This window comes from Vipera berus (genome assembly GCF_964194415.1).
Source record: "Vipera berus genome assembly, chromosome: 4".
Lineage (NCBI taxonomy): Eukaryota > Metazoa > Chordata > Lepidosauria > Squamata > Viperidae > Vipera > Vipera berus.
This window is the reverse complement of record NC_138206.1, coordinates 22,571,427-22,599,136: the sequence shown is the minus strand read 5'-3', so window position 1 is coordinate 22,599,136 and position 27,710 is coordinate 22,571,427. Positions and strand designations below refer to the sequence as shown.

Genomic DNA, 27,710 nt, shown 5'->3' with positions numbered 1-27,710 from the left:
CAGCAGCACTGTTAAAAAATAGCTTCACAAATAATATACAATAAAGAACTCAGTGGTTTAATATTTTAATTGTGTCAAAAGCAGTAACATACATACATCAGGTCTACCAACTTTAACTGAAGTGCAACACAACACAAATTTAAAACAAAATTCACTTAACCTTCTTTAATTCAACAAAATTAAAAACTTCCTCCTTCCACAAAGAAAAAAGAAAATAAAAACCTTCAAATTTTGATGCTATTCACAAACGGTATAAAAAGCCTTGTGCTAAATAGACTCTGAATCTATTGCATTCAAAACTCACATTTGCCAGACAACTTCTCTTGTATGACATAAAACATTTAGAACTTAGAAAAATAGTACTGAACTGAAAGCAGCCAACTTCATAACCAGGATATATACATACACCTGTTTGTTTCTGAAAGGTGCCTCAGTCAAATTGCGAACATTTGAGTTACATACAAAATATTCTCTGTGTAAAAAGGTTAGACTTCACCAAAATTCTGTACACACGTGCTGTAGATTTACAATCTGACCCTTTAAAAAAAAGGCCCTAACACAAACCCTGTAGAATTAAATGGGGTCAGCGCTAGCAACACAGTTCAAGGACTGGGATTCTAACCCATCATTTAAGGCAATAAATATTCCTGTTGCTTCTCTTTAAACATTCACTTAATTAGGAATACAGCTCAACGTGGGACAATAGTATAAACTCAACTTCAGAGTAAGACTTGTTCTGCTGAATTTGTCTGAAACAAATTATTAATTAGCAAATATCTTGCATTTATGATTTGTAAGCTAACAAGAAACCTGCTATCTTATTTAGGACAGATAAGCACCAACTCCAGATTAGAGATTTTATGCATCTGTTCGGAATGGTACAGTTAAGGTCAGTTGGGTCTTCCTCACGATGGTAGAAAAATCCCTCAGCATAAATTGAGTAAATCTGGTTTACAACAGCCATAGCCTAGATAATCTCTACTTGGATGAACTGTACAATATAAGAAAACAAAGTCCATGGGAAATGCTGCAAATTAGATTTACATGGAATTTTATGCAGCTTTCTTGATAAATTGTCACAACTGAGGGCACCCACCAATCATTTGTATGAACTTTTTTTTCCAAACTGAGGCCATTCCAAAATTCTCAAAAACCCTTCTGAAGCCTTTCTCTCTAAAGACAGATCGCAATCGTTGAGAAACAAATCCATATAGAATGCTTATAGTGAACACCTAATTCAGTTAATGCTTTGAATGGAAGGAAAAATGAAATGAAAAAAGAGAATCCAAACAGGCCACAATATCTTACATGCAGTAGATATTACAACTGCTCTTGCATATGCTAACAGTATTTAAGGACATGATAGAATACCCCAAATCGCACTTAGAAATAACCCACATGGTTTGAAATGCATTATATATATAATTCATATACATGAATATTCATTTATAATGTATATATTTACATACATATACACAAAACCACCCTGATGTTTTTAAAAGGCCATATCACAAAACAGAAGATATGGATTAAAGTTTCTGAATATTAGAATATACTTTCACTTTAAAAGGAAACCCAATATGCATATCTATGTATGGTGTAAATCATATTGACAAAAATAGTTTGTTACTAACATTACATTAAATAGATGGTTTTTAAAGTTTCCTTAATAATTACATATAGAGAAGACAAAGAAGCTTTGATTCACAAAAAATAGATAGCATTTGTAACAATTACAGTTTTAATCCAGAATGGGAAGAAGTAGCAAAATGTTATAAATCTCCAAGGACACAGAGCACCTACTATATCAGTTTAAAAAAATATATATTTTCAGGATGGACTAAATGAAAGCATTGTCCTTTTTTTCACCTGACCCTATCCCACCTATCCTTTTTTCATATTTATCTTTTCCCCCTTTTGTTTCCCGCTGGGGGTTTCTTCAGCTGCAGAAGTTGTCCTCCTGTACCAAAACTGGCAGAGGCTGGATTGGACACCCCAAATGTCAGACCAGCAGATGCTGTGATGCCAGGATTGCTGAAGTTAAACCCAGATGTGGTCGAATTGCCAAAGCCTTGTAAAGGAGGGGAAAACATTTCAAAGTGAAAAGGTGTGATTAAAGGTGTCATTAAAGACAAAGGACTTTTGAGGGGTTTTTTTAAGCCTGAAGTGCAATCTGAAAATGCTAGGGAATCCCCTGCTGACAGATACGCTACATAGCATGGGAAGCTCTAATACTAAAAATAATGCTTAATAAAATGTAATCTATATAATATGGACAATATTATTGGGAGGCTGAAAGCAGCTAGTATTATGTCTATTCAATCTCAACATGAGAACATAGGTTTAAAGGATTTGAATTTTTAATTTAAAGAGACTTGTTAAACTTTTCAAGTTAACTTTAACCTTTAGCTCAAAAGCAATGTAACCCTCAGAAGTTTATAATCTTATCACAAGGTAAAATAATACAGTCAATCTTTGCTACTTAAAGGCCTTTATATAGGCTAGAACAGGGGTAGGCAACCTCAGCTCTTTTATGCTGACTCAGGAATTCTGGGAGTTGAAGTCCATGAGTCATAAAAGAGCTGAGGTTGCCTACCCCTGGGCTAGAATCACAGCTCCCTTAATTCCCAATGAGCACAACTAATCAAAAACTTTGGGAATTTAATGCTAATGCACCCAAAAAGTACCAGGAAAATTACTAAGTGTGGGTGGAACTTTTGGACAGCGATTTGGAAAAAATTGCTTCAGCAGCTCTCTTCCAATCAATAAAACTGCCCAGCTATTTTTAACCTTTTATGCAAACCTGAAAAGGTACTATTGTTTTAAGAGTCACATTAACATTAAAGACAGAAATGAAACCCAGTATTTTGAGAACATTCATTAAAACTGGACCATATGGAATCCTGGAAAAAAATCAGACTAAATTAACGAAAAGTCAAAAAACATATCAGAGATCTAAAGCACTTCTTTTGAACCATTTTCAAAGTGTGCACAGAATAAGTATTATTATAGTCATACTGAATATATTTAAAGGCCTTTTTTACTCAGGGAAAAATTGTTCAAGCACAAAGAAAAGAGGCAGTGCTATTTAGGTGTATAGTGGGAAAACCCAGTAAGATTATTTTTTCCCTAATGCAGAAAAGTACAAGGACAAATGTTCTAAGACCAAAACATCCCATTTCCCATTCTGAGACATCAACATCTGGATGAGTATCTGAATGTTTCCGATATATTTTAGGGTCAAAAAAATTTCACTCTCAAAATATTTCATAAGAGCCTATTTATAAGAATGATTCTAAATTCCTAAATAGAAAATATCAGTAACTGAAAGTATTGTGTGACCAAAAATACTTTGTACAGAAAACTTAAATGTCCCACAAAACATTCAGAACAGAACAAACCTGCACTAAGGCTTCCCGACGGCTTATTTGCTGCCCCAAATCCAAATGATGGTGCACCTGGAGCACTGCTTCCAAAACCAGCACTACCTGCAAATCCTAGTACAAACAGCAGTAAAGATAGGAAACACAAGTAAGTTAAGGTGTGCAGCTCGAATTGCTTTTAACCATAATGTGTTGTGTGAAGTTTATCACACAATATTTTATCAGCTAGGCTCTAGAATCTAACTAAACTGAAATCAACATCCCTTTGATACTCTGCATATATCTGTATTAAGAACCCTGTGATTCATTGCATATAGTTTGCAAATCTGACAGTGGTCAGCCAGGTTAGTTTGTATTAATTGTTGTTGTTAGTTGCGAAGTCGTGTCCGACCCATCGCGACCCTATGGACAATGTTCCTCCAGGCCTTCCTGTCCTCTACTATCTTCTGGAGTCCATTTAAGCTCACGCCTACTGCTTCAGTGACTCCATCCAGCCACCTCATTCTCTGTCGTCCCCTTCTTCTAGTGCCCTCAATCTTTCCCAGCATTAGGCTCTTCTCCAGTGAGTCCTTCCTTCTCATTAGGTGGCCAAAGTATTTGAGTTTTAGCTTCAGGATCTGGCCTTGTATTAATTACATATTGTGATTTTAATTCTAGACTTCACATCTTTCTTTTTTATGAATAAGAAAATATCCTGAATATTCCCATATAAGGCATCAGCTAATAGATAAACTAATAGATAAAACTGAATTGTCCATGACTAATGACCCTAAAAGCTATAAAATATACTACAGCGAGGATTTTTCACTAGATGCAATATCTTTGGTAAGTGTGTGTGTGTGTGTGTGTGTATACACACACACATACATACACACACACACACATAATATGTATAATAAAAGTTGCACGTTGGAAATAAATAACACCTTTACACAGAAAATCTTTAATAGTGAATGTGGCAGAGGCAGAAACCCCCTCATAATCATTTATAATCTCAGAAACTTTACAGTGGATCCAGATTTAATCTTACTTGCTAATCAGATCCCCTTTGTACTTTTTATGTACAACCAAGGAAGAATCTGTTTGGACAAGTCAATTTCAGCCCACATTGCTACACATGCTTCAGAGAACACTTTGAAGGCATATGGTACAAAGGAAATATTTTTCTTATTTCAAGCAGGGCAGAACTTATTGTGGAATTTCTGCTAACACTGACCAAACCTTAACTATTATAGGTTTTTAAAGTGTTTCCTAAGCGTACTATAAAAAGATATCCTGAAATTTATGTGTTCTTCAGGTGCTCTGAAAATGTTTTATTTCCTTCTTCAAAGGAAATCTTATTAGAATTAGTGACTAGCTTTATTATTGTGAATTTTTTTCTCATAAATTTGAGGTTAAATTTAAATACTATAGACAGATGTGTAAACTAATTGTACTTCCTACTTAAATCCCAAACTGTTCATATAATAATTGAAAACTGTAAGAACCAGATTTCTTCCATGTTATAAATGTGTAGACAATTGAGAGTTGATTATAAGATGGGTGGTTGTATGACTATCTTAAATAACTAAGTAAAATTGGCTTAGGAAGTAAAAATTTACTTCAGATATAGCAAAAGTTTAATTCCTTTAAAAACTCCTGTCTTTTCAAGTAGTCATACTTTTAAGTACATTGCATCATTAGCCCACTTATGGTCCCTTGAAGACATAGATTTGTCTTTTCCGCCAGCAGTATTGGAAAGATTTGTGATAATAAATGGATAGATCCTTCTGCTATTCACTGCCATTGCTTGTAATGCCAAATACTGAATCTGAAAGGTCTTATGTAGGTTTTGTAATGCATTATATCCCTCTACATTGATGTGATAGCTTGTGGAACAACTGAAATACTAAGAAAAAAATTTTCTTTGTGCTCAATTTCTGGTAACTAAATGGGAAAGAGATTTGAAGTTTTAAGCTATTTGCTTTTTAATGTAAGAAACTAGTCCTCTGAAAGAGAAATATGACTGCAACGTAATACAAATAACAAGATGATTATTTGTGAAGTCTGAAAGGAGTTAATCTTTTAACATTTCTTTGATGGCCATATTTGCAAGTTAATTCCTATACTTCCATTTATCCTTGATTACATAATAATATAATTACACCATTGCTGAGGTTGCGTTTTGCATCACTTTTAATTTATTTGAGTTTGCGAAAAGAAAGATCTCCAGGCTTGTTCACAATCTTAGGAAAATTAATACATCTCTTGAAGTGGGATTAATTTCTGGATCTGTGTATTAACCAAGGACTAATGGTTACCCAAACCACTTCCCACTGAAATATCACCACACAAAGAAAGTTGGTACACTAATATATTAACATATTTTGGGAATTTTTTAAATTAAAAAATTAAGTTTATATGCATCTTATTCCATAAAATTAAGGCACATAGCAAACTATAAATGTATTTAATACAATGTATGCAAACATACAACTCAGCAACATTTTAAAAAATAGTTTTTGTCTCCCAAAATGTCCATTTATATATAAAAAAAGTTTAAAAACCTAAATAAATTCCAGGGGAAAAAGATAACTTCTTATTACCAAAAAATGTTTCCCTAGCAGAGACTGTAATGAAATAATCAGGAATAATATTTAACAAAAATAACAGTGCAAATAAAGCATCATGTTTGTGAACTATAAAAAGTCCAAGGGGCACTAAGGTTACCATTTTCCCACTCTCTCACGAAATGCTTTCAGCTGCACTGGGCTTTTTGATGTGAGCTCCACATTGAGATTAATCAGAGGCTTGTGGATATTTCATATACATTAATAGAGTCCAGCAATGTGGACTTACACATGTAAAGATTACTAACACCAGTGAAGTGTGCTACTAATTCAATTCAGGAAGTGCTGTAGAGTAATTCAGTGAAACATTAGGGAAAAAAAATTAAAGAAGGGTACCTCCAAGACTTGAAGAGCCTAAGCCACTTGACTGCAAGCCAGTGCCAATACCTGAACCGAATGGCGTTCCAAAACTAATTCCCAGAGTCGGCTGTGGCCCTGGTATGAAAAAAATGAAAACAAAGCTTGCCTTACTGTTTCACAACAGAGATCCACGATGCATACCCTTCATTAAAACTAAATCATAGCTTAACAAATGCTTTTTAGAGCACCCAAGCTTTCTTAGTGTCTTCAATGGCTAAATTTTAGATTTGGAATGCAATACAAAATGAAGCTACTGGTAAAACTTTTATGTTATGCCAAAGCATGAGACCACGGTTTTATCGACAACTCAGCATGTCATTTTAAATTAAACTGTCAGCTCCTTGATGGGAGTATATGTGAGCAGCGCTTCTTTTAAAATCAAGGTTTACATTAACACAAATAAAATCATCATGTTACCAATGTCTGGTATTAAAATACTCAGCTGAGTATTTTATCCAGTTTTTTTTTAAAAAAAAACAAACAAAATAAGTGGATAAAACACAACACAATAATTTTATTTTATTGAATTTATTTTTCATTTTTGACCAAGTCAATTACATAGTAACATGACAATTCAAGCTGGTTCACACACAAAAAATGATAGTTACTGAGTTGTTAGAACTTTGCTACATTTACAACAATTTTTGCCTGTTTATTTAAACATTTACAGAAAAGGCACAATTGTGTACCTTACCCAATACATTCAAAAAAATTTCAGGTTCAGAAGATTGGAGACAGTGGTTTCCCTACATAAGCAAACTGTCGAAATAGGCTTTATATCATTGTTGTCATCAGTCCAGGGTAGGAGGTGATGAATCTCCTTATTAGCCCCAGGTATAAATAATGTGAAACAGAAGTTCTAGTTTTTTTCAGACTAATTTATACAAGCTACTTGACAGTATTCACAGTACACTGTTTAAGTTCAACAATTAGTGCATTAATTAAACTTGATGAATTTGTCAAGTTCAAATACTGTGCCTGCCTTTTTATATCTGTTTATTGTATCATGCTGAAGGCCAACAGTAAAATCTAGAAAATACTGTTCTAACACAATGCAGAACAGCACATGTTGGATTCCCTTCTAATAATGAATGCCCTATTGTTACTTATAAATCCAATGGTGCAATCATCGAAGTGGAAGGTTTAATCAATACGACAGTGTTTGTCAGCAAGTGTTTTCCTCAAAACACGCCAAAAATTTCATTTTTTCCTGAATATTTATATTCTCTATTTAAAATACCACCCCACCCCCCAAATTCTACCTCATTATTGCATTATAATACATTCATCTACCATGATTGCAATTTAAAATAACATTAAGAAAATACTGATGACAATTGTAGACTTTGATGTACAGGTCACACAATATGCATGGTCCCTTTCTGGTTTTGCAAAGTTATAAATACTTGAATTTCAAGTTCTCACAACCATTACTTAAAGACATAATTGTATATTAAGCAAAAGGCACTTTTAAAAAATCTTTTGCCAAGGAACATCTCAAATGCAAAAAAGAGGTTGAAATATTCATGGTAGTATAAGTTAAAGAGCAAGTAGTGTTGTAAACTTGCAATTAAACACTTATTTTGGCAAGCTGAGGTTTCATATTTTAAACATAAGTTATACACATTATCTGAAGACTTTGGGTCAGTTGAACTTGGTTTTTATTATAAATTAATGAGAATAAGAAAAAACATTGATTTCAAGGAGTTAAATTCTGAATCCAATATTTTAAAAGATGTAGAAATGAAACTAGATGTAAACAAATTAATATATGTTAGTAATCAGAAGCTCTTTAAAAAGTTCTCAGTCTGAAGTTAATTAGGTTCTAAAAACAAAAAGCATCCAGTGTTTCACTTTTAAAGAAATGTTTCAGTTTTCCATCTCAGGAGGAGGCACCATTGGTGGAAGACCTTGAAAAATAATACTATAGTCCTCCAAGCCAATCTTGCATCTGAGTATGTTTTTTCAGATATTTAAAGTAGTTCAAGACAGACTTTATATTTAAACTTCATAAGTTTAAACTTCATAATTCAAGCTGACAAAACCTTTCAACTCAATAGCAATTTTGAATTGGCATAATTCTGTATGAGAAAATCAAATAACCTCATTCAAGTTAGTTATCCACACATAATTTAAATACTACAGATTATTCATGCCAAAATAAACTTTGCCACCTTTGGATAACATATCATGAATTATTTAAAATAAGTCATTTGCTGCAAGCTATTTAAAATGTATTACCCTAAACAGCAATTTAAGTTTAATAAATAAAGCTCACTATTACTATAGCAATTTATTTATGCTTTTCAGTATTAAGTATCACTATTTTCAATGGGACTTTCCTTAATAATTTATGTTTGGGATTACAGCCTAACAGCCCCGACAAAGTAAATATTCTGTATTAGGCTTGCCAAATGCCACTGTCCAAACTGTTTGATATCAAAGAATAAAGGTGTAACGCACAAATTCTACACATCTAGCCAAGAATCTGATTATTACATTTCTTGTTAAAGACAATTTATCTTAATTTAATCTCAATGCTGTAGCAAAACCTTGGATTTTATTCAACATTTGTTGAAACAAAGGTCTAATTTAGTATTCATGCTGAATAGGTATTCATTCCAAGAAGTGTGTTAAACTGTATTCTCAGCAAGATCGAATTACAAAGCAAAGCTTTCAATGCTGAAAGGTGTTAAGACTACACAACCAGAGGGAAGCAACCTTGAGACTTGCTGCACTACAACTTCAAAGATTCCAAGTCCTCTGGCTAGGACTGCCAGAACTTGCAATTCGGTAACATTTGCAGGGTGACAGTTTCCCCAACCCTGGGGTAAAATAGCCAATTCTTTAATTAAGATGGAGAAACACGATCATGTCTAACTATCTATACTAAACCATCTTTGCCTGAAAAGTCTGATGGTTAAAAAAAAGGAATAAGATTTTAAAGAGGAATCTATAAATTATTAATTTAATTTCTAAATAGCCAAAGCTGGAGGTGGCACAAAGTTTAATTGCAAATAATGCTTTAAAGTAGAGCAAACACAATTTCCTACAAACACGTAACCATTCCCTAGACATTGGCTTGTAATTACAAAAATTATTTTGGACTTTAAAAATTAATCAATGATTTTTAATGGCCTTTCAAAGAAACTTATTTAACTATTATAGAAGTCTCTAACACTATAAAGACAAACATTTTCACATACATCTAATCTCACTAATATCAACCTACCATATATTATTTAAACACAAACTGAAAGCCTACTAAATATTATTTGTTTACTGTTCTTTAATGGGCATAACAAAGTTTAAATATGGGTTGAAGGTCACAGCATAGCAGTGCAAAACAATCACTGGTCCATCTGGCCAGTGATTGAGTGGTTTGCTTAGTTCACTGTCACCCTTCCAAATGTTGTTGACACATTTATTCACAGTTATTCACAACTAAATAATATTATTGTACTGCAAGCCTAGAATCTGCAATTTCCTATTTTCATAGCTTAATAAATTTGGAACTGAAAGCATAAATCAAAACATTAATTCAAGTTAAATACAAAGTATTTGATGAAAATTAAGTGCCTTTTGCCATGTGCAGGCATCTACATATAGAACCATTCTATTCTGAACAAAAGTGTGTGAGAAATTTAAATTAAACCCAACATTATTTATATTGCACAACCACAGCTAAAGAATTACGGGTTTTTTTCTATAGCAGAAAAACCTAGTGACAATGCTGACTTCACTCATGAGATGCACTTAATGAACTTCTCCTTCTAATGGAATTCTTTCAGCCAGCCACCTGGGTTCACAGAAATTACTTCTCATACCTAGAATCCCTTCTGAATCTTCTCCAGAAGATTGCTGGAGTAAACTTTGGGAGCAAAGTATGTGGAACTATGAAATTAATGGATTTTTTTTTCTAGATAAAGGTATTTAGGATTGTAACAGCAGTTTCTGCAGCATTATCAGTAACTTGGGGGGGGGGGAGAATCTTAACATTTTGGTACTTGGAGAGACTAAGTATTTCTTCCCTCTGCATAAAACTGAAACGCACTATAAGGTTATCACATATATGAATACACTTGGAACAGAAGTGTAACAGATTATATATGCAGCTACAGTAAAAATAGAAGGATGTACAAACCATGTCACTCTCACCAAGCTTCATTTGATTCCTCCAGCTGTCAACACCTATTATGTCAATGCTGGAAATACCCTGTAGATCCCATTATTTAACAGCTGTACCTCAGTTAAAGGCTCTCTACATAGTAAAGTATGCATATACTACACTATTATTTGTCAAGTACAGAAGAAATTCCTAAGCATATTCTTAAGTATGTCTGGAAGAGACTACTAAAGTATAAACTAGGTCCCTACTGAACTCTGCATCATACTGTACTTAGGTATTAAAGTAGTTTGAGTTGCAACCTGTAAATCCAGAACTCTTAAGCAGTCATTCACTATTTTTCAAGCACAGACTGCACTGGATGGCCAATAGACTATATTTTAAAGAGGAAATCAACACCTCTCTCCTTAATTTCTATTCATGCTTATTCCCAGTGGTTGTAATTTTAAAAATATTTTTTTCTATACATAATTTCAAACCTTCCTGCTGGATCTATAAAAATGGCCTTTATGTTCTTCTGTGAGGCTTATTCCAATAACAAAGTGCTATGTAAAAACAAATAATAGAAAAGCCCCTGTAATCTTCCATGAGAAAAACCATTCTAAATTAGACTTCAGAACAAATTATCAGTAAAGGAGAATATTCAAGACATTATAAAAGTTCATACAATGCATCCTAATTTTTGAAGGGTGTTATCCTATGCATATTCAGAGGTGACAGATTCACATTTGAAAGGGCTGACTAATACAGTAAATAAAACTGTTACAAGGAAAATCACAAGATTAAATACCGAATGTGTAATTATTGCTAAGTCTAGCCTGCATTTTCCATTACCAATATTTTGATGTGCTGCTATTCACAATTTTTAGTTTTCAAAAACCAAAGGAAGACCTTATATAAAACATCACACCAGCTTATTATTGTTGTAACACTAAAAGCTATAACTTGAATGCACTCAGACCTGTAGCAGGCTGTTGCTGCTGTGTAAGTGTTGCAGCCATGGCAATGGCTGCTGCGTTTGGTATGTTGCTGAAAGGAGTAGGTCCAGTTGTAACTCGTGGGGCAGTCTGCCATTTCTTTGCTTCTACTCGCCTTGCCTCAAACACATCCACAGCATCTCCTAAAAAGGTTTTTCTGTATCCAAGATACTGGTCTTTGAGCATCTGAACAAAGACAAGAAAACTATTTTACACCGCATCCACCTTACAGAATTTTCCTATTTTGAAAAAAAAACTATTATTCCTCTAACTAAAGTGTTATATTTTATTAAAATTATATGCTACCATAATGTAAGATTTCTGTTACTAATAATTTCAAATTACACTCTTTTTACAAGCAGGAGCTATAATTATGTAATCATTTTTGGACAATAAGGCCACAACAAGTGTGGCAATGCTATGTTCTTGGGGTAGAATTTTCAAATTCTTTTCACTGAGTTTCCATTTGAGTACATTTTCAATAAAATTGTGTTAAGAATATCAGAAGTTTAATACACATATTACATTGGTTATTTTACTTCCATATTGCAGAAAATCATACTCGCTTTACTCAAGACTTGTTCCCAAATTTTGCAACCTGTTACTGGGGCTATTATTGTTAATGCAACCCCTAAATTCGAAAATTAGTTTAAAACAGTAATACCGTATGTTTTTTCATAACCTTTAGTTTGTTCAATGTTCAAATCCTTTAAAAAAGCTCAGATTTTCTTTTCTCATGTTATTTGTCAATTAGGATGCTTTTTTGAACTTCTTTTCCTGATTCATTTCCAATATTTTCTTAAGGAATGCATTGAGTTACTATTTACCATTTTGGGGACAAAGTTTACCCTGTTTAGATTTTCTGTGGTCTATAATGGCATTTATTTGATGGTTTCCTATTTTAGTTTGTGGTTTTAGTTGTACTATATTTTCTTCCATTTTTAAAACTGCTGTTACGTTCACTGTGAATACTTCAATCAGCACAGGGGCCAAGCATGTGGTTGCACATTGATAAAATATGAAGTATTATCAAAAATATAACTAGAGCTGATTCAGTGTTTTCCTAATTGAATGTATAGCAATTCCAACATTATTTATTAGGTCATAATGAGGACTAGTTGTACACAATTGCTCTGCTTCAAGGATCACCTTACTCAATTTTTCATATAGTTTGATTAAAACAATGAATCAATTTTCATCAGATTGATTTCAAGAACTTGTTATACATTAGCAGGCAGACAAGAGAACATCTGACCTCTATTCTCTATGGAAGCTTTATTAATTTGTCTATTCCTAACCCTTACCACATACACACAGGAACCATGAAAAGGTTACTAAATTTTACATACTCTTCATTTAAAACAACTCAAGAAATTTATCAGTTCCCTATTCCTTGTTAAAAGGAGGTAGATGTATTATTATACACTCAGTGAGCACCCAAGATGATAGTATCATTTTCTTCTTCCAAAAAAATAAAAACACAACTCAAAAAGCTAAAATGGGAATCATTCAGGAATACAAGATATTCATAGCTGTACATGTTATACAATATACGAATACAGCTGGAAATAGATCTTACCTTGACATTTTCATGTATTGATTGAAGCTGTGCAGCTAGAGCTACAAACGTTTGATAAATTTTCTGCATAGCCATGGATAAATCTGTGAGATATGAGAAATTGAATATAAAATCATAATTCTTATTGCTGTCAACAGAACATACTTTTCATCAGTTGTCATGAAATTTATAACAATAGATTTACAGGGATGAAATGGAACACAAGGATAATTTAGCCCCACCAGTCTTCCACAAGACATTTAAACCATCCATGGGGTGGCCTCTTCTTAAAAACATCCAGAGTAAGCAAATCCATAACCTCCTACTGTTACAGAATTTTTTATTATATAAATGAAATATAGATCAGTGGTCCCCAATAAAGATCAGTGGCCCGGCGGGGGGGGGGGGGGAAGAGGGGATGGTTCTGTGTGAGTGGCAGGTGCACACAGCTCCATTTGTGTGGAGTGCCTGCGTGTATGCCTGCTGCTTGTGCGGCCGATAGTGGGCCAGGATCTGGGGGTTGGAGATCCCTGACGTAGATAACAAAAACTTATATATGTGGCCCTGGGGCCATGGAAAATGGTTCATGACCATCTTCCCCTTATTTCTCTGGATGTACCTGAAAATGGCTATTATGTTTCTTCAAACTAAAGTTTACAAACCCGCCCCCCCCTTTTTTTTTGTCCACAAGTCCCTGAATCGATTTTGTTGCACTCTTCTGAATCCTCTCATAACCTAACAATATCTTTCTGGAAATAGAATACCCAGTATTGTACACAGCACTCTGCATGTAGCCTCATTACTGCTGAGTAGAAAGGGATGAAGTTTTCTCAGCTTTTAATACAATATTTCTATTAATGCAGGCCAAAACTGTTGACCCATGTTTAGTTTGCCATCAATGACTTCACACAAACTGTTCCCAAATATAATCACACTTAGTTATCCTTGGTGTTGGCCAGACCTCAATTTCACATGATCCTCAAATCTGATAAGCAGCCTATCAATCCCACCAATCCAGGCCATTTCTAAAATTGTTGACTATTTCCTATGGAAGCTCATCCATTACTGCTCTCCAACATGACATATAGTCATTAATGCTTTCTGAGTATAGTTACCAGCCAGCTGTGGACCCACATTATGTCATCCAAACCATATTTTAACAGCTTGTCATATAGGATTACCAAATTATGGAGGGAAAGAGGAATAGCAATAGCACGTAGACTTATATGCCACTTCATAGTGCTTTACAGCCCTCTCTAAGAAGTTTACAAAGTCAACATATTGCTCCCAACAATCTGGGTCATTTTACTGACCTCAGAAGGATGGAAGGCTAGTTTTTTGCACAGGAAAAATAAAACACTTAGAGACATTATTTCTCTAAGATTTTTTTTTCTTATGTATGAGTGTGCTGAATATCTTGAGGTAAAGGTTTTCCTTAGTATTGTGCTTTGTTTTGGCTGATCTGGAAAATTTTTCTAAAATAATAAATGCTAGGGATTTACGGAAGAACATCTGTGTGAAAAGAAATATAAAAAAGAGACGCTTTTAATTTATAGTCACAGACAATGTATCTTCTACTTATACTATTCTTATATTAAGCAACTATTTCATCCTTTAAAGGGCTTGTGATTATAAATACTCCCATAATTTAGCAACAAGCAAATCATAGTAACACTAAATTTGCAGTCTTACACAGTATTTATCTGCATAGATTGCTGTTTGCTTACCACATACTAAGGGTACTGCATAAGGTAATTAACAAAGATATTAATGTATTTGTACCTTGTGGAGTTATGTGTGAATTGTTGGCTTGGGTAGCAAGATGATTTTCCAGTTCTTCAATCTGCTGTCTGTACTGCTGCAGTTGTACTTCAAACTGCTCAATCAAAATCCTGAAGTAACTAGATCAAGTATATTTCAAAACAGTGATGGATGGCATTAAGTATCACTCTAAAGAAAAATGTAATTATTTTGAAGATCAAGACAATTATTAAACATATCAAACAACACAGCCAACAAATCACTGGTTTGTGACTTCTCATATAAGTCACTAATAGCACTTACAGAAAAACATGATGAAAACATTTTTTTAAAAAAGAAGTTGTAATCACTTCCAAGCATTAGATGTGGTTATGAGGACCCAGATTGTTGGGGGCAATTAAGCTGACTTTGTAATAATGCCGCTTGGGGGGGGGGGCAAAAGCCCTAATAAGCAGGCATATACATAGAATGAAGGCTACTGCTAAGCTTGTAAGCCGCCCTGAGTCTTCGGAGAAGGGCGGGATATAAATGGAATTAAAATAAAATAAATAAATAAAAATATTCATGCTAAAAATCCAAGGAAACACTCAAACCAAAGGAAGCGTATTTTTTGCAGGATGAACTATTAAGGAAATTGGCTCTCTGATCCAAAAACAGTGTTTTTGACACATCTCGATTAAGAACACACTTTTTAATTTTCTACTTACTCTGCTGGTGCTGTATTTTCATGCTGAAGGCCAGGAGGTGTTTTTTGTGTCCTTAGTGCTATCTCAGCATTTTTAAGTTCCTGCAGAAGGAGGAAATGGAAAATCAAAAGTTGAAAGTCCAAAGAGTAAAAATTTTAAGTAAACGTTTTAGTGAACTATTTTTCCTAATAAATTAGTCAATATTCAACAGTAAAGTTTTTTCATTATTGAAATCATTGAGGCCAATGGAAAGAAAGCCAGGTAAAAGCCAAGTTATTATTTGCACAACTAGTAAGTAGATCTCCAGGTACCAACTATATTGCATCATCTTCCTAAAAGGAGCTTAACAAAACATAGCCATTATAGCAACCTCAAACTATAAATGTAGAATTGAATCACTAGAAAAGATTAAATCACAAATATTGCTTTTCCATCCCCAAGTTTTTACAGCATTATTTATTTTGCTGTGGCCATTTCACTCCCCTGTATCTATTTACCCCAATCACTGCAAAGGTCTGAACGAGGTCAATATATTATGGATTATGTGTTATCAATAAGCAGCCACACAGATCGACTTTCCACAAGGATCCCTCTCTGACCTCATCCCAACAGTTCATACATTGCTGCTATAATCGGGTGCATTTCACTGCTTGTTGTCATCTTCCATTTCCCTCTGCCTGTCCCATGTTCATGGACTTCTCAAGGAAGATTGGTCTTTGCACAGTATTTCCAAAATGTGATCATCTGAGCCTGGTCATTTGTTTCTCAAGTGAGATCTCTGAATCAATTCTCAGCTTTTCATGGCATTCCTAAGAGCCTTCATCAACAACGATGTTCAAAAACATCATCACTCTTATTATTTGGTTTCTTACAATTCCAGCTTTCACTATCTATTGAGAAATGATTGTCCACCTGATTCTAACTTTGTAAATATCATGGCAACTATTTTTTTTAAAGCATTCATTGCTATCCCATTTGTCTTGATGCTGATTCCTTTATTGTTGATAGTTGATTCTAAAAGGCAGAAGCTACCTACCACTTCAAGACTGTCACTGCCAATTCTAAGGCAAACTCCAGTATCTGGCTGGCTGTCGGCCTATGCGCCCTTCCCTCCGGAGCAGGGCCCGGGGAGGGATTCGCCGAGGGATCGTGCCTCTCCTGGGGACTCGGGAAGAATTGCGGGCGTCTTTTCCCACCCTTCCCAAGTTTTTGTTGCAGAGATTAAAGCTGGGTTGCTTGAGGGCGCGCGTGTGTTGGTGGTCAGGTCTTTGGAGAGAAGCGGGGAGTCAAAAAGGGGAAAACAGCCGGGTTGTGTTTTTTGTGTGTGTGTGTGTGTGTGTGTGTGTGTGTGTGTGTGTGTGTGTGTGTTTTACGGTTGCCCTGAAAGCCGGTTCCCCCTTACACAAGAACGGGTTGCACTCTTCCGGTTCCCTTCCAGGTTTTTGCATTGATGGCCTGCGGGTCCGGGATGCCGGGCGTGGGAGTAGAGCGGGAGCCCGACAGGTGCTTCGGTCTCCCTAGCCTAGGAGATTTCTTGGCAATGGGAGGAGAGAAATAGAGGTTGAAGCGCTGGGAGGGCGAAAGGCTTTTTTTGGGAAGTGCCGAACCGAAAGGCTGGCTGGGTCAGTGTAAGAAGTCTATGGGAGAAGATGGGGTGTTGACTGTGGACTCTTTAACTCTTGCTTGCTCTGATAGGCTTTTGTGAATTTGCAAGAGTCCGGTAAGGTTTTACGTTTTCCCACCTCATTAAACAATGCCTTTCTCTCATCAAGGTTGACTCAGCCTTCCATCCTTCCGAGGTAGGTAAAATGAGGACCCAGATTGTTGGGGGCAATAAGCTGACTTTGTAATAATGCCGCTTGGGGGGGGGAGCCCTAATAAGCAGGCATATACATAGAATGAAGGCTATTGCTAAGCACATTTGATTTGTGCTTAGATTGTAAGCCGCCCTGAGTCTTCGGAGAAGGGCGGGATATAAATGGGATTAAAATAAAATAAATAAAATAAAAATCTGTCATTAGCATTGGCTTCTTTATATTTAACCATAGACTCACTGTAAAGACCAAATTAATAACTGGTAGAGGAACCAAACTTAAAGCTGACTGCAGATATGAAGACAATGAAAAGAATAAACAGATATACAAATACCATGAATATATTGATCATGCTAAACTCTATATACCAATATAATTACACTCACATACTGGGAAAAGGGTTAGAAATACAGAAGTCTACAGATGAGTTCAAGGAGTAAAAAGATTAAAACTGCCAGCTATCAAATGATCAGTTTCCCAGGAATGACATGCTAAAACTTAGAACACACACTTGTGAGATAAACAAATGTTTCAACAGAATAAACACAAAACAGAAATATTTTCCAAAAAAATTAGGCAGCTAATTTTATTAAATTAAAATTAGAATAAATTAGCTTCTTTGGAACTATACCTGAGCAGTCTCCAGTTTTAGTTTATCAATATTAAGAGTATTTCTCTGTAATCCACTTGCAGCCACTGATAATAATTGCTTCAAAGCTTTTATATCCTCTTGCACTTTAAGCATCGCTTTAGAAGACATTCGGCTGATTTCTTCCTGAACCTGTTTTTGTTCTTTCACAAACTTCCTAGGTAAGAAAAGAAGGGGGTAATCAGAAAAAAGAACCCCCCTGTCAAAATAACCACCCAAAATGAGTGGTGAAGACTAGAAGTAGCAAATGAGAGCAGCAGCTCAATGGCATATGAGAAAATGTACAGAGACTCTTTATAGTTTATCATTCAATATTTTAAAAATGCAAACACAACTAGTTATCCAACTGAATTTTAAAGGAATTCAGTATTTTAAAAACATATACAACTATGAAGAATTGCAAGGATAAAGAAATTACTTACTGGAGATTTTCTACATCTTGGCAGATTACCGGAGGTAAATTTTCATCTTTTAGTGCTTTGCTATCCCTGTCAACAGATGCGTTCTATTATCAGCAAGAATTTTTTTATATCACATTGTAGAAATAAAAGAAGTTTATCTGAGTTTTTTTATCTTTGCTGCTTCTGAGTTTTACAATGTCTTTAAGTTTGAGGATTATTTCATTCATTTTTTTATTTTAGTGTATCTTGGCATTTTACTTATATTTTGTATTTTTCTTAAAGATTTTAAAAAAGTAAAACAATATAGAGATAAAGAACTACTTTCTTCAGTTTTCAATTCCATATAAATCACATACACTGAATATCTTAAGTAGGAAAAATCAGGCATATGCTACTTCACATTTCTTTCAGCTCAGCCAACACAGTTCATAGTTAAGTGTCAAAAATGAACAAAGTATTCCAAGCTATATCATTGATTTGCGAGGCCGGTGTGTTGTGCAATTAGCTCACATGGTGCAACAAGATGGTGGGTTTGTTGTCACTGCGAGTTGTGATGGTGTGGGCACAGAGGCTTAGCCAATCTCAATGTATACATGGTTGTACTTTGACAATAGATAGGTTCATTCATTCACTCATCCTGCTTGAAATAGTATCAGATGTTTTATGACCAATTTCACTATTTTAACCTTTCCATTTAAATTAAATTAACCTAGACTATTAAGTATGTAATTATGTTTATAGGCCTGCGAGTCAGTTACTTTTGTAATTATAATATTTGATTTACTTACTCTGGTCTTGTTCCCGTTTTGTCACCTAGTAACAAACATTACAAATTAGAAGGCCCTTCTTAGCTTTATGACATTATCAAATACAGGGGTCTTCAATCTTGGCCCTTTTATGACTTGTGGACTTCAACTCCCAGAATTCCTCAGCCAGGCATGCTGGCTAAGGAATTCTGGGAGTTGAAGTCCACAAATCATAAAAGGGCCAAGTTTGAAGACTCCTGATCAAATAGAATTTTACCAACAATATCTAATGTATACCTTTAAAAAGGATATAAACAGACATTCGGGTAAGAAATGGTGAACTGAAGACAGCTCTGATAAAAGCGAACCTGATGACTATGGCAGAATGAAGAGTCAGCAAATACGCCAGCTATTTGTAAGTTCCTCTTTGGACAAGGGGAGGATTTGAGTTTGTTCACAAGTGTTTCATACAGTTGCTCCTTGTGAGGAAATCACAAAACAGCAGTCTCTAGAAAGGTTTATTTTTCTATTTTTTCTTTTCTCCCCTATTTTTTATTCTATTTAGTTTATATATTTTTTACTTTTTAATTCTAATTTTTTAAAAAATCACTATAAAAAATAAAAAGGATACCAACATAATCATTAATTTAATGAGATGTTCAAACAATTCTCAGGTCACTTTCTATTAAACTTCTTAGAACAAAACAGAGGAGAAATGTTTTATTAGCACCAAAGTAACTTATTCAGGGAATGTACATTCTAGAACAGTTTTAATAGTTTAAGAAAATCTATTTGAAATGTGTGTGGCAATATTTTATGCCATACAGCCCAAAACACCTCAATAGCAAAGATACCATTCCTATCCTGGGTGCCTCAGAAAAAAAAGCAGTCTTCAGAATTTGGATTGAATCCCTCTAAATTTATCTGAAAATTAACTCGATAGCTGTTTAAGTGATAACATGACATTGAAAAATGTTCAGGAACATTTTCTAGTTGGACTTAAGCGACTCTCTCTTAGCCTAATACTTTCCCATCTATACTACAGGAATAATGCTAACTATTTTACATAATTGCTTAGGAAGATTAAAACAATGAAATAAAACCATCCCACCCAAGTGAAATCCTTATAAAACTGTAACCTACGTTGGAGAATACATTAGCAGAAAAATTCTTCCACCAACTAATATTTCTAATCTGAAAATTATGAATACAATTTATGAAATAAATCTCTCAATTCAGAAACTAGGAAATTAGTTTAAACTGAAGTACTTAGGTTCAATATAGAAAATAAATCTGGAGATATATTTCCTTTTTGTTCTAAAAGCCATGATTTATGTTAATAAAACCATTGCTGTTATTTAATTTCAACTGATCCAAGTACATTTATGTATATTAGCTAATTTGCTTTATCGTATTCTGTTTATTAATATATGCACTAAGATGCAGACTTTATTTTCAATTACTTTGAAAAACCTGGTTCACTTTTTAAAAACTAATACCCATTGGATACCATCTGTTAGTTATAGGAAATCCTTGGATTATGATGGCAATTGGCTCTGCAATTTCTGCCACTAATCCCAAAATATTCCTGATTTGTAGGTTCAAATAACTACAAAATCGTATTTTTAAAAACATACTTCTTTTATCTGAAGAACTACTGAAATCTATGCCACCGAGACCTTCATTAACTGTGGTAGCAGGTGCTGCAGCTGTCCCAAGGGTCAAACCAAAAGCATTTTGTCCAAGCCCTGAAAATAATACAAACATTTTGGGGTAACAACAGATTCAGGATTTTATGAAGTAAGATGTATGATCCATGAAGACTGAAAGAATTTTCATCTAATGTCATTAGCAGTAACTCTGAAACTATAATTACAGGAATCTGTAATTAGAATTTGTTCTTACCAGCAAGCCTGCTTTTCCAACGTCAACAATAACTCAGAGGTTTTCTGAAGACACCAATGTTCAAAGATTGTATACAGTGGGATACAGAAGAACCAAAACAACTTTCAGATCAAAGCTGAATTTTGCTCATATTTTGTTGAGCTTAAAATTATTTGTAATTTCAAAAGGGAATACAATAAGCTGCAGCTGTAATTACAATTTCAAGTATTGCTTTTAAATCAGATTAATTACTACCTGTTTCAGTTTAAAGGATTAGCAGGGTTGATAATCCTTTAAATTATGAAATTAAATCCACACATAAGATCCACATTGTGAACATTTTAAGTAATAAATATGAGCAATATCACCTGTTGTAGCTGTGCTTGCATTTGGGAACAGTGTTCCTCCTAAACCAGTCAAGGCTCCCCCCAGAGAAAGTCCTGTAGATACAGTTGTGGTTGGAGCCGTGGTGCCTCCCAAGTTTAATGTAAAACCAGAAGAGCCTGAATTATAAGCAGAGCATGCCATTCAGATCCTGAACATTTAAGAAAGTGATACATCTTGATCTTTTTTTTTATCCTAACAACCATCTCAGTACATGCTATTTTAATGCGGTTATAAAGACTACAGACATAACATCCATTTTGGCGTTCATTATTTAAACCAAACAGTTATGCATTTGTTGAAACTTGAGGGCTCCTTGAGAAATGTTCTAGAACCCTTCCATATAGCTGAAGTCATCCATTGGTAAAATTTTATCAATTCCTTCATGAAGTTCAAAATTCCAAATGCAAGAATTCCAAGAAATCCACAAAAATTTTAGAAAGGTACTTGGACTCCGAGTCAGCTACTGACTGACTCATCACTACTGAATCTGGGTCAATACTGAAATCAAGTTCTTTCAAATGAGTCGTTTTTTAATCTTTTTAAGTATATACAAAGAACTTAAAAGTCATTTTAGACATAGACTTGACGTTATTGAGCCCAATGTTCTCTCAGCATAGCAAGTGGATTCAAATCCTGTACCCTTGATTTTTCATTACTTAAAAGTATTGAGTTGTTGTATGCCCCCAAAGTCACTTTTGGTGAGATGGGTGGTCATACAAATTTAACAAACAAGGCAGACTTTTCCGTGACTGTCAGAAAGTCACAGAAGCTTCTTTTAGCTTAGCTACAGTTATTAACACTGTAAGTAGACACTGGGAGCATTTAATCAGCCTCAACTGATACTGAAAAGATAAATTGTCAGACAAGATTAGTATCTGAATGGGACTCAACCAAGAAATCTCAGGACTTTAGGTTAAACTGGACAGCTAAACATATCTCAGAAAGTGGCAATGGCAAAACATTTTTGCTCTGTTGCCAAGAAAATGACATAGACGTGTAATGGAGTCTTCAGGAGTTGAGCTCAACTCAAAGATAACTTTATTATATATATTCCTTCAACAAATATTTCAGCTTAATAAGCTTTAGGATTCCTACCACCAAATCGGGCAGAGTCCTTTAATAATGTGGCTAAAGTATAATTAGTTTTTGTAACAATTGTAACTAGGAAATTTAGGCAGAAGGAGAATGAGAAGAATACTTGAAGACAGAACTATTGCAAGCTTACCTGCTGCTGGAGCAGAAGTAAGGGCAGAAGATAATGGAAGTCCAGAAGAAGTAGTGGGAGTGAAAGCTAGAGCAAATGGGGTGGCTGATCCAGCAGGTTTACTGAAACCCAAACTAAGGCCCGTAGTAGAAGTAGAAGTAGAAACAGGTGTGCCTATAAAAACAGTTTATTTCATTTATTTATACAAATGCACTATTATGTGGTTTCTATTCTTAGGAAGTATACCCCCAACACACACATTTAATCTTCACAACAGCCGTGCAAGGCACACTGTGAGAGTCTCCCAGGTTTCAGTCCAACCCTGATTCCATCAGTATGGCTCTCAGCATCTACTCATGCTCCTTTATATTGAGAAAGAAGTAAGTGAAGAAAACATATTTAACAATTACCATTTAAGAATTCCAATCACTATCCATAAAGAGAAGCTAATCTGAAATTCAAATGGTTCAAAATATTCTTTGCTTCACATACGACAACCAGAACACAAATAAGGCCATAACATTTATAATTAGACACAATAAAACCATTACAAAGTTATCTAGATGTGTGAGCATACTTTTTCATCTAGCATTTTTCTACTTTGCCATGTTTAATAATACTTTACAAGAGGAAATAGCTGAATTATACTCTTAAACCTCACATCACCGAAGTCCAATGTTTTTTCCTTTGGCATTTCCAGCTACCACTTCTCAGGTAAGGAAAAAGGAATGTTAATGATTATATAATACTTACCTAATGTTAATCCTGCAGCAATAGTTGTAGCTGTTCCTGTGTAGGAATACAAAATAAATTTATGCCATTATTGAAGATTATGGAAAGGTACAAATTCAAAATCTTCAGCACAGAAGCAAGCAACTTCATACATCCAGGTATTCTGGACAATTCTCATAATCTCTAACTGCTGGCTACACTGCCCAAAAAGAATTGGAATTTGCCTCCAAAAGAGCCAGAAGGCAGCAGCTGCCTTCTAACAGCTACTTTAAAAGGATAATGACCTATATTGGGAACAAACATTCAAATTCAGACCGAACGCTATTGTTTAACTACATTATACAGTATGTTTAGCCTTTAAATATGTCTAATTAATAGACACTTGTATAACCATATTATTCTAGTCAAACCCTTTCCATGCCTTGTAGCTATAATCTCACATCAACTTAACAATTCACAGATCTCCTTGTCCCTGTAACTATGTAGGACAGACGAGGAGGAAGCTAATCACCGAGAACACAAGTGAGCAGTCAGACAAGGAGACCTGAACTCATTGGTAACTTCACACTACAATGAACAAGGACACACATTCAACTTTGCAGCTACTAAGATTGTTGGATGAGCAGGCACAAAAACAGCCAGGGAAGTGATTGAAGCCTAGGAAGCAGGCTTCAGTCAACAGGAGTGCTGATTTACCACCAGCATATCAAGTATTTGGAAGGCAAGGATTGGGCACCACAAGCAAACAACAGCCAACGACTTAAAAGCCAGCCATCAACACATTCCAATCAGCATCTAAAAAGCTACATACAACAGGTACCATATAAATACCATATAACACAGAACAGCACACACTCTGCTAGAGAGAAGTTCTCTGAAGATGGGCTCCAGCATATCTCTGAAAGCTCAGAAGACAAAACCTTTGGTTCCGGTGACCGACCCAAATTGGATCCTGCAGCATTATCCTGGCACCTATATATTCACATTCATTTGTGAGAAGTTATCATAACTGATTTCATGTTTTTAGTTGCCCATTCTGCCATTAAGTCAGTTTGTTCTAATGGTTAAGTCATCAGGCTAGAAACTGAAACTATGAGTTCTAATTTGGCCTTAGTCATGTAAGTCAGCTGGGTGACCTTGGGCCATTATTTTCTTTCAGCCCAATGCAACTCACAAGGTTGTTGTGGGGAAAATTAAGAGGAATGAATGTTGGATAGGTCCACTGCCTTTGTAAAAATAACAAAGGTGGCATACATATAAATCAATAAAATAAAGCCACTTTTAGTTTTTATTTATATAAAATTTATAGTCGCCCATCTTATATTGATCTAAGGATGGCTCCAATCAACAATTAAAACATCAGTAAAAACAGCACAATGCATGTCTATTAAAACCATAAACATTAAAAACCTAGCATCAATTTCAAACGTCATCTCGTCCCTTGTTAATCCTCTCATTCACCTCACCCTACCCCAGGGTGAAAAACCCAGTCCTTTCTAGAAGGCTAGGAGGGTAGAGGCCTGCCAAATTTCAAGAGGAAGGGTGTAACTAATTCAATTCAATAATTCATTCAAGCTAATCAATGCACATTTTGATAGGAATAACTGAAATATGCTTTACCTGTATTAGTCCCTCCTAAAGTAAAACCTGTGGTAGGCTTTGAGCTGAAAAGTCCAGTGCCAAAACCCACAGAAGGAGTAGTTGTAGTAGTGGTAGCTGTTGAACCCAACGTCCCAAAGTTAAGGCCTCCAGATGAGCTAAATTATAACGTAAAAAATTATTAAGCACATGTTCATTGTTCATTTTATTTTTTTCACTGCTATAATAGCATGCTTTAATTTAAATACAATTAACAAATATCTCATCTTCAACCAAGTGAGTTTGTAACAGTTAAAAGATTGTTTAACTTATTTAACATTAACAATATTAACATTGCTATATTTGTATGTTATATTCAATTGTTTAAACCTTGATGTACTGAACCCCAACTTTGTACAATGCAAATTAATGATTTGTTCAGATAATTTATTCTACCAGTATCAAGAAAAAGGGACAGAGCACATAACCGAATAAGATTTCTGTGTTCAGATTTAAGCCATAGTTTAGCACTATGTGTGAATCCTGCCTTTTATTAACTTGCTGCTCCTAATGCAGGCATGACAAACTGCCAGCCCGTGGACCGGATGCATCACGCTGAAACCGCGCCCAATGGCAATGGGGAAAAAGTCATGTGACGTCATGAGTTTGACTTGCCTGTTCTAATGTGTTTCAAGAGTTATGGAAGACTGTTATAGGTATATCGCCTATTTTGAGGAGGATAGGAAAATTTAATACTGCTTCCCAAACAAAATCTTTAATTTGGAGAAAGTCCTAAGGAATCATGTTTTTCTTTTCACTACTTGTTAGATATTCCAGAGATCGAGTTAACTTTTGTCTACTAGCTAGCATTAATATTTACAGAATTAAGTTAAAACTGAACTTTCAACCTAAAATTCCAAAAAGAACCATTATTAAAATAACAAAAGACTGCTAGATATCAATAATTTTCTCACATATCTATTCTACAAAAGTATGCCAGCACACGCTTTTCTTAGACGTTGCTGCTTTATTATAGCACATTGTAATTATTGCTATTGTCCTGGTATATTGTTAATAAACACACCCACCCACCAAAGTACAATGAATTATCTCATGTATTTCAACTGTAAAAAATAAAATTAAGCTCACACTGATACATAATTGCAAAATCAAATTTTCATCAACTGATAGAAGAGTTAGGCATCAGCAGATTTGACAAAAACTGTCAATATACAAAAATATAAAGGGGCATAAAAATCAGTCAAAATGCTCCAAATATGACAGAACATACTCGGCATAAAATGCTGAATGTGGTACTGAAAGGGGGCATGGAAAGTATGCCTAATTTAATGCCTTCTGGAATTCTGAAACACATCACCTCTAATCATTGATAAACTTCAGGGCAAGTGAATTAAGGAAGACTGCAATCAAGTAGTTAATGCTGTGTATGGAAACAAATTTTAAATGGATCACATCCCCTCCCCATAACCATATACATCAGGGGTCTTCAAACTTGGCCCTTTTACGACTTTTGGACTTCAACTCCCAGAATTCCTCAGCCAGGCACACTGGCTGAGGAATTCTGGGAGTTGAAGTCCACAAGTCATAAAAGGGCCAAGTTTGAAAAACCCCTGGTATACACCTATATAACATGTTATAAAATAGATGTTACACAGCTGCCCTACAATTTATGTTCAGGAAAATGAGGAGTGAGAAGGATGTTTACTATCCAATTTCAACCAGCTGGAGGAATGGATGGTAAAACTTGTAAAAAATGTTTTAAGTCCTTTTAAAATTTAGGATGGGGAAAAAAAACTTGTGCACCCTAAAGAGTAAAACTCTGTAATGCTTGTTTTCTGCTTAAAGAGACATGAAAGCCTCAATCAATCTGCAAGTACCTAAACTCTCTCGGAAAAGCAATATAACCAGGCCATATTATCTACTTCATTTCAGGTTATTTATGTTTTAATCTTTGATGGGCTTTTACTGTTTTCATTTTCAATGTTTAGCCGTCTAGAGCAGGGGTAGGCAACCTCGGCTCTTTTATGACTCATGGACTTCAACTCCCAGAATTCCTGAGCCAGCCAAGCTGGCTCAGGAATTCTGGGAGTTGAAGTCCATGAGTCATAAAAGAGCCGAGGTTGCCTACCCCTGGTCTAGAGTCATTTATGAGTTGGGAGTCATATACGTTTATTTAAATAAATTAAATAAAACGTGTCTCACTAAAAAGGCACCGATAAGTCAAGAACTCTCAGTACCCTGAAATTATACGATATACTGGCCAGGGCTCCTTTGGAGCCTTGTTCGACGCTCTCTCCAGCAGGGAAAGGCTGCGATTCCTGTTGCTTAATGCTTTTGTTACCAATTTCTAGTTAGGATTCTCCTTTTTTAGAGACGCCAGGGAGCTAGAGCAGCTCTCCCCATCTTTGGGGACAACCCCACGGCCTTCAAGCGTCGTAAAATAAGGACAAGTCAGGTACACGTGCAGCGCCAAGTGCCCCGAGGAAAGCCTCCGGGACGGCCCCTTACTTACCTCGGGGTGCTTCCAAAAGAAAAACCCCCGCCGCCGCCTCCCCCGCCGGTGCCCGCAGCAGCGGCCGTAGCGGAAGCCAACGTGCCGGCTCCGAAGGAGAAGCCCGCCGACATAATGGCGGCAGCGGCCCGAAAGACCTCACCCGCAGGGTCTTGCGACTCAGCGGGAGGCGCTCGGCCGAAGAAGCAGGCCCGGAGGGATCTCCCCACAACCGGGGCTTCAGCCCCCGCGCGGCAGGGACGCCGGCAGCCCTGCAAGCCCCGCGCGGCAACTTCAAAGAGGACGCTCAGGTTGCGCGAGAAGCGCAGTCAAAGGCGCGCGG

The 27,710-nt window shown here is 35.5% G+C and overlaps 1 protein-coding gene across 1 annotated transcript; it reads right to left on the bottom strand.

The window, feature by feature from the left end:
* Positions 1 to 49: 49 nt before the first annotated feature.
* Positions 50 to 27,710, bottom strand: NUP58 (nucleoporin 58). The gene is made up of 16 exons (XM_081327382.1): positions 27,389 to 27,710; positions 24,898 to 25,034; positions 23,299 to 23,334; positions 22,567 to 22,719; positions 21,323 to 21,457; positions 20,708 to 20,818; positions 19,113 to 19,137; positions 18,346 to 18,411; positions 17,906 to 18,080; positions 15,482 to 15,561; positions 14,796 to 14,914; positions 13,035 to 13,117; positions 11,440 to 11,641; positions 6,329 to 6,427; positions 3,402 to 3,497; positions 50 to 2,071 (listed from the first exon to the last, which is right to left on the bottom strand). The coding sequence occupies exons 1-16, from the start codon at positions 27,499 to 27,501 to the stop codon at positions 1,902 to 1,904; spliced, it is 1,800 nt and encodes a 599-aa protein (XP_081183508.1). The 5' UTR covers positions 27,502 to 27,710; the 3' UTR covers positions 50 to 1,901.

Excerpts from the sequence above, each read along its gene's own strand:
- NUP58 (XM_081327382.1), bottom strand. The coding sequence starts at position 27,501 with ATGTCGGCGGGCTTCTCCTTCGGAGCCGGCACGTTGGCTTCCGCTACG. Across the intron at positions 25,035-27,388 it reads TCTTTTGGAAGCACCCCGAG|CTCATCTGGAGGCCTTAACT; the intron begins GTAAGTAAGGGG and ends GTTATAATTTAG. Across the intron at positions 3,498-6,328 it reads AGGCTCTTCAAGTCTTGGAG|GATTTGCAGGTAGTGCTGGT; the intron begins GTACCCTTCTTT and ends TGTTTGTACTAG.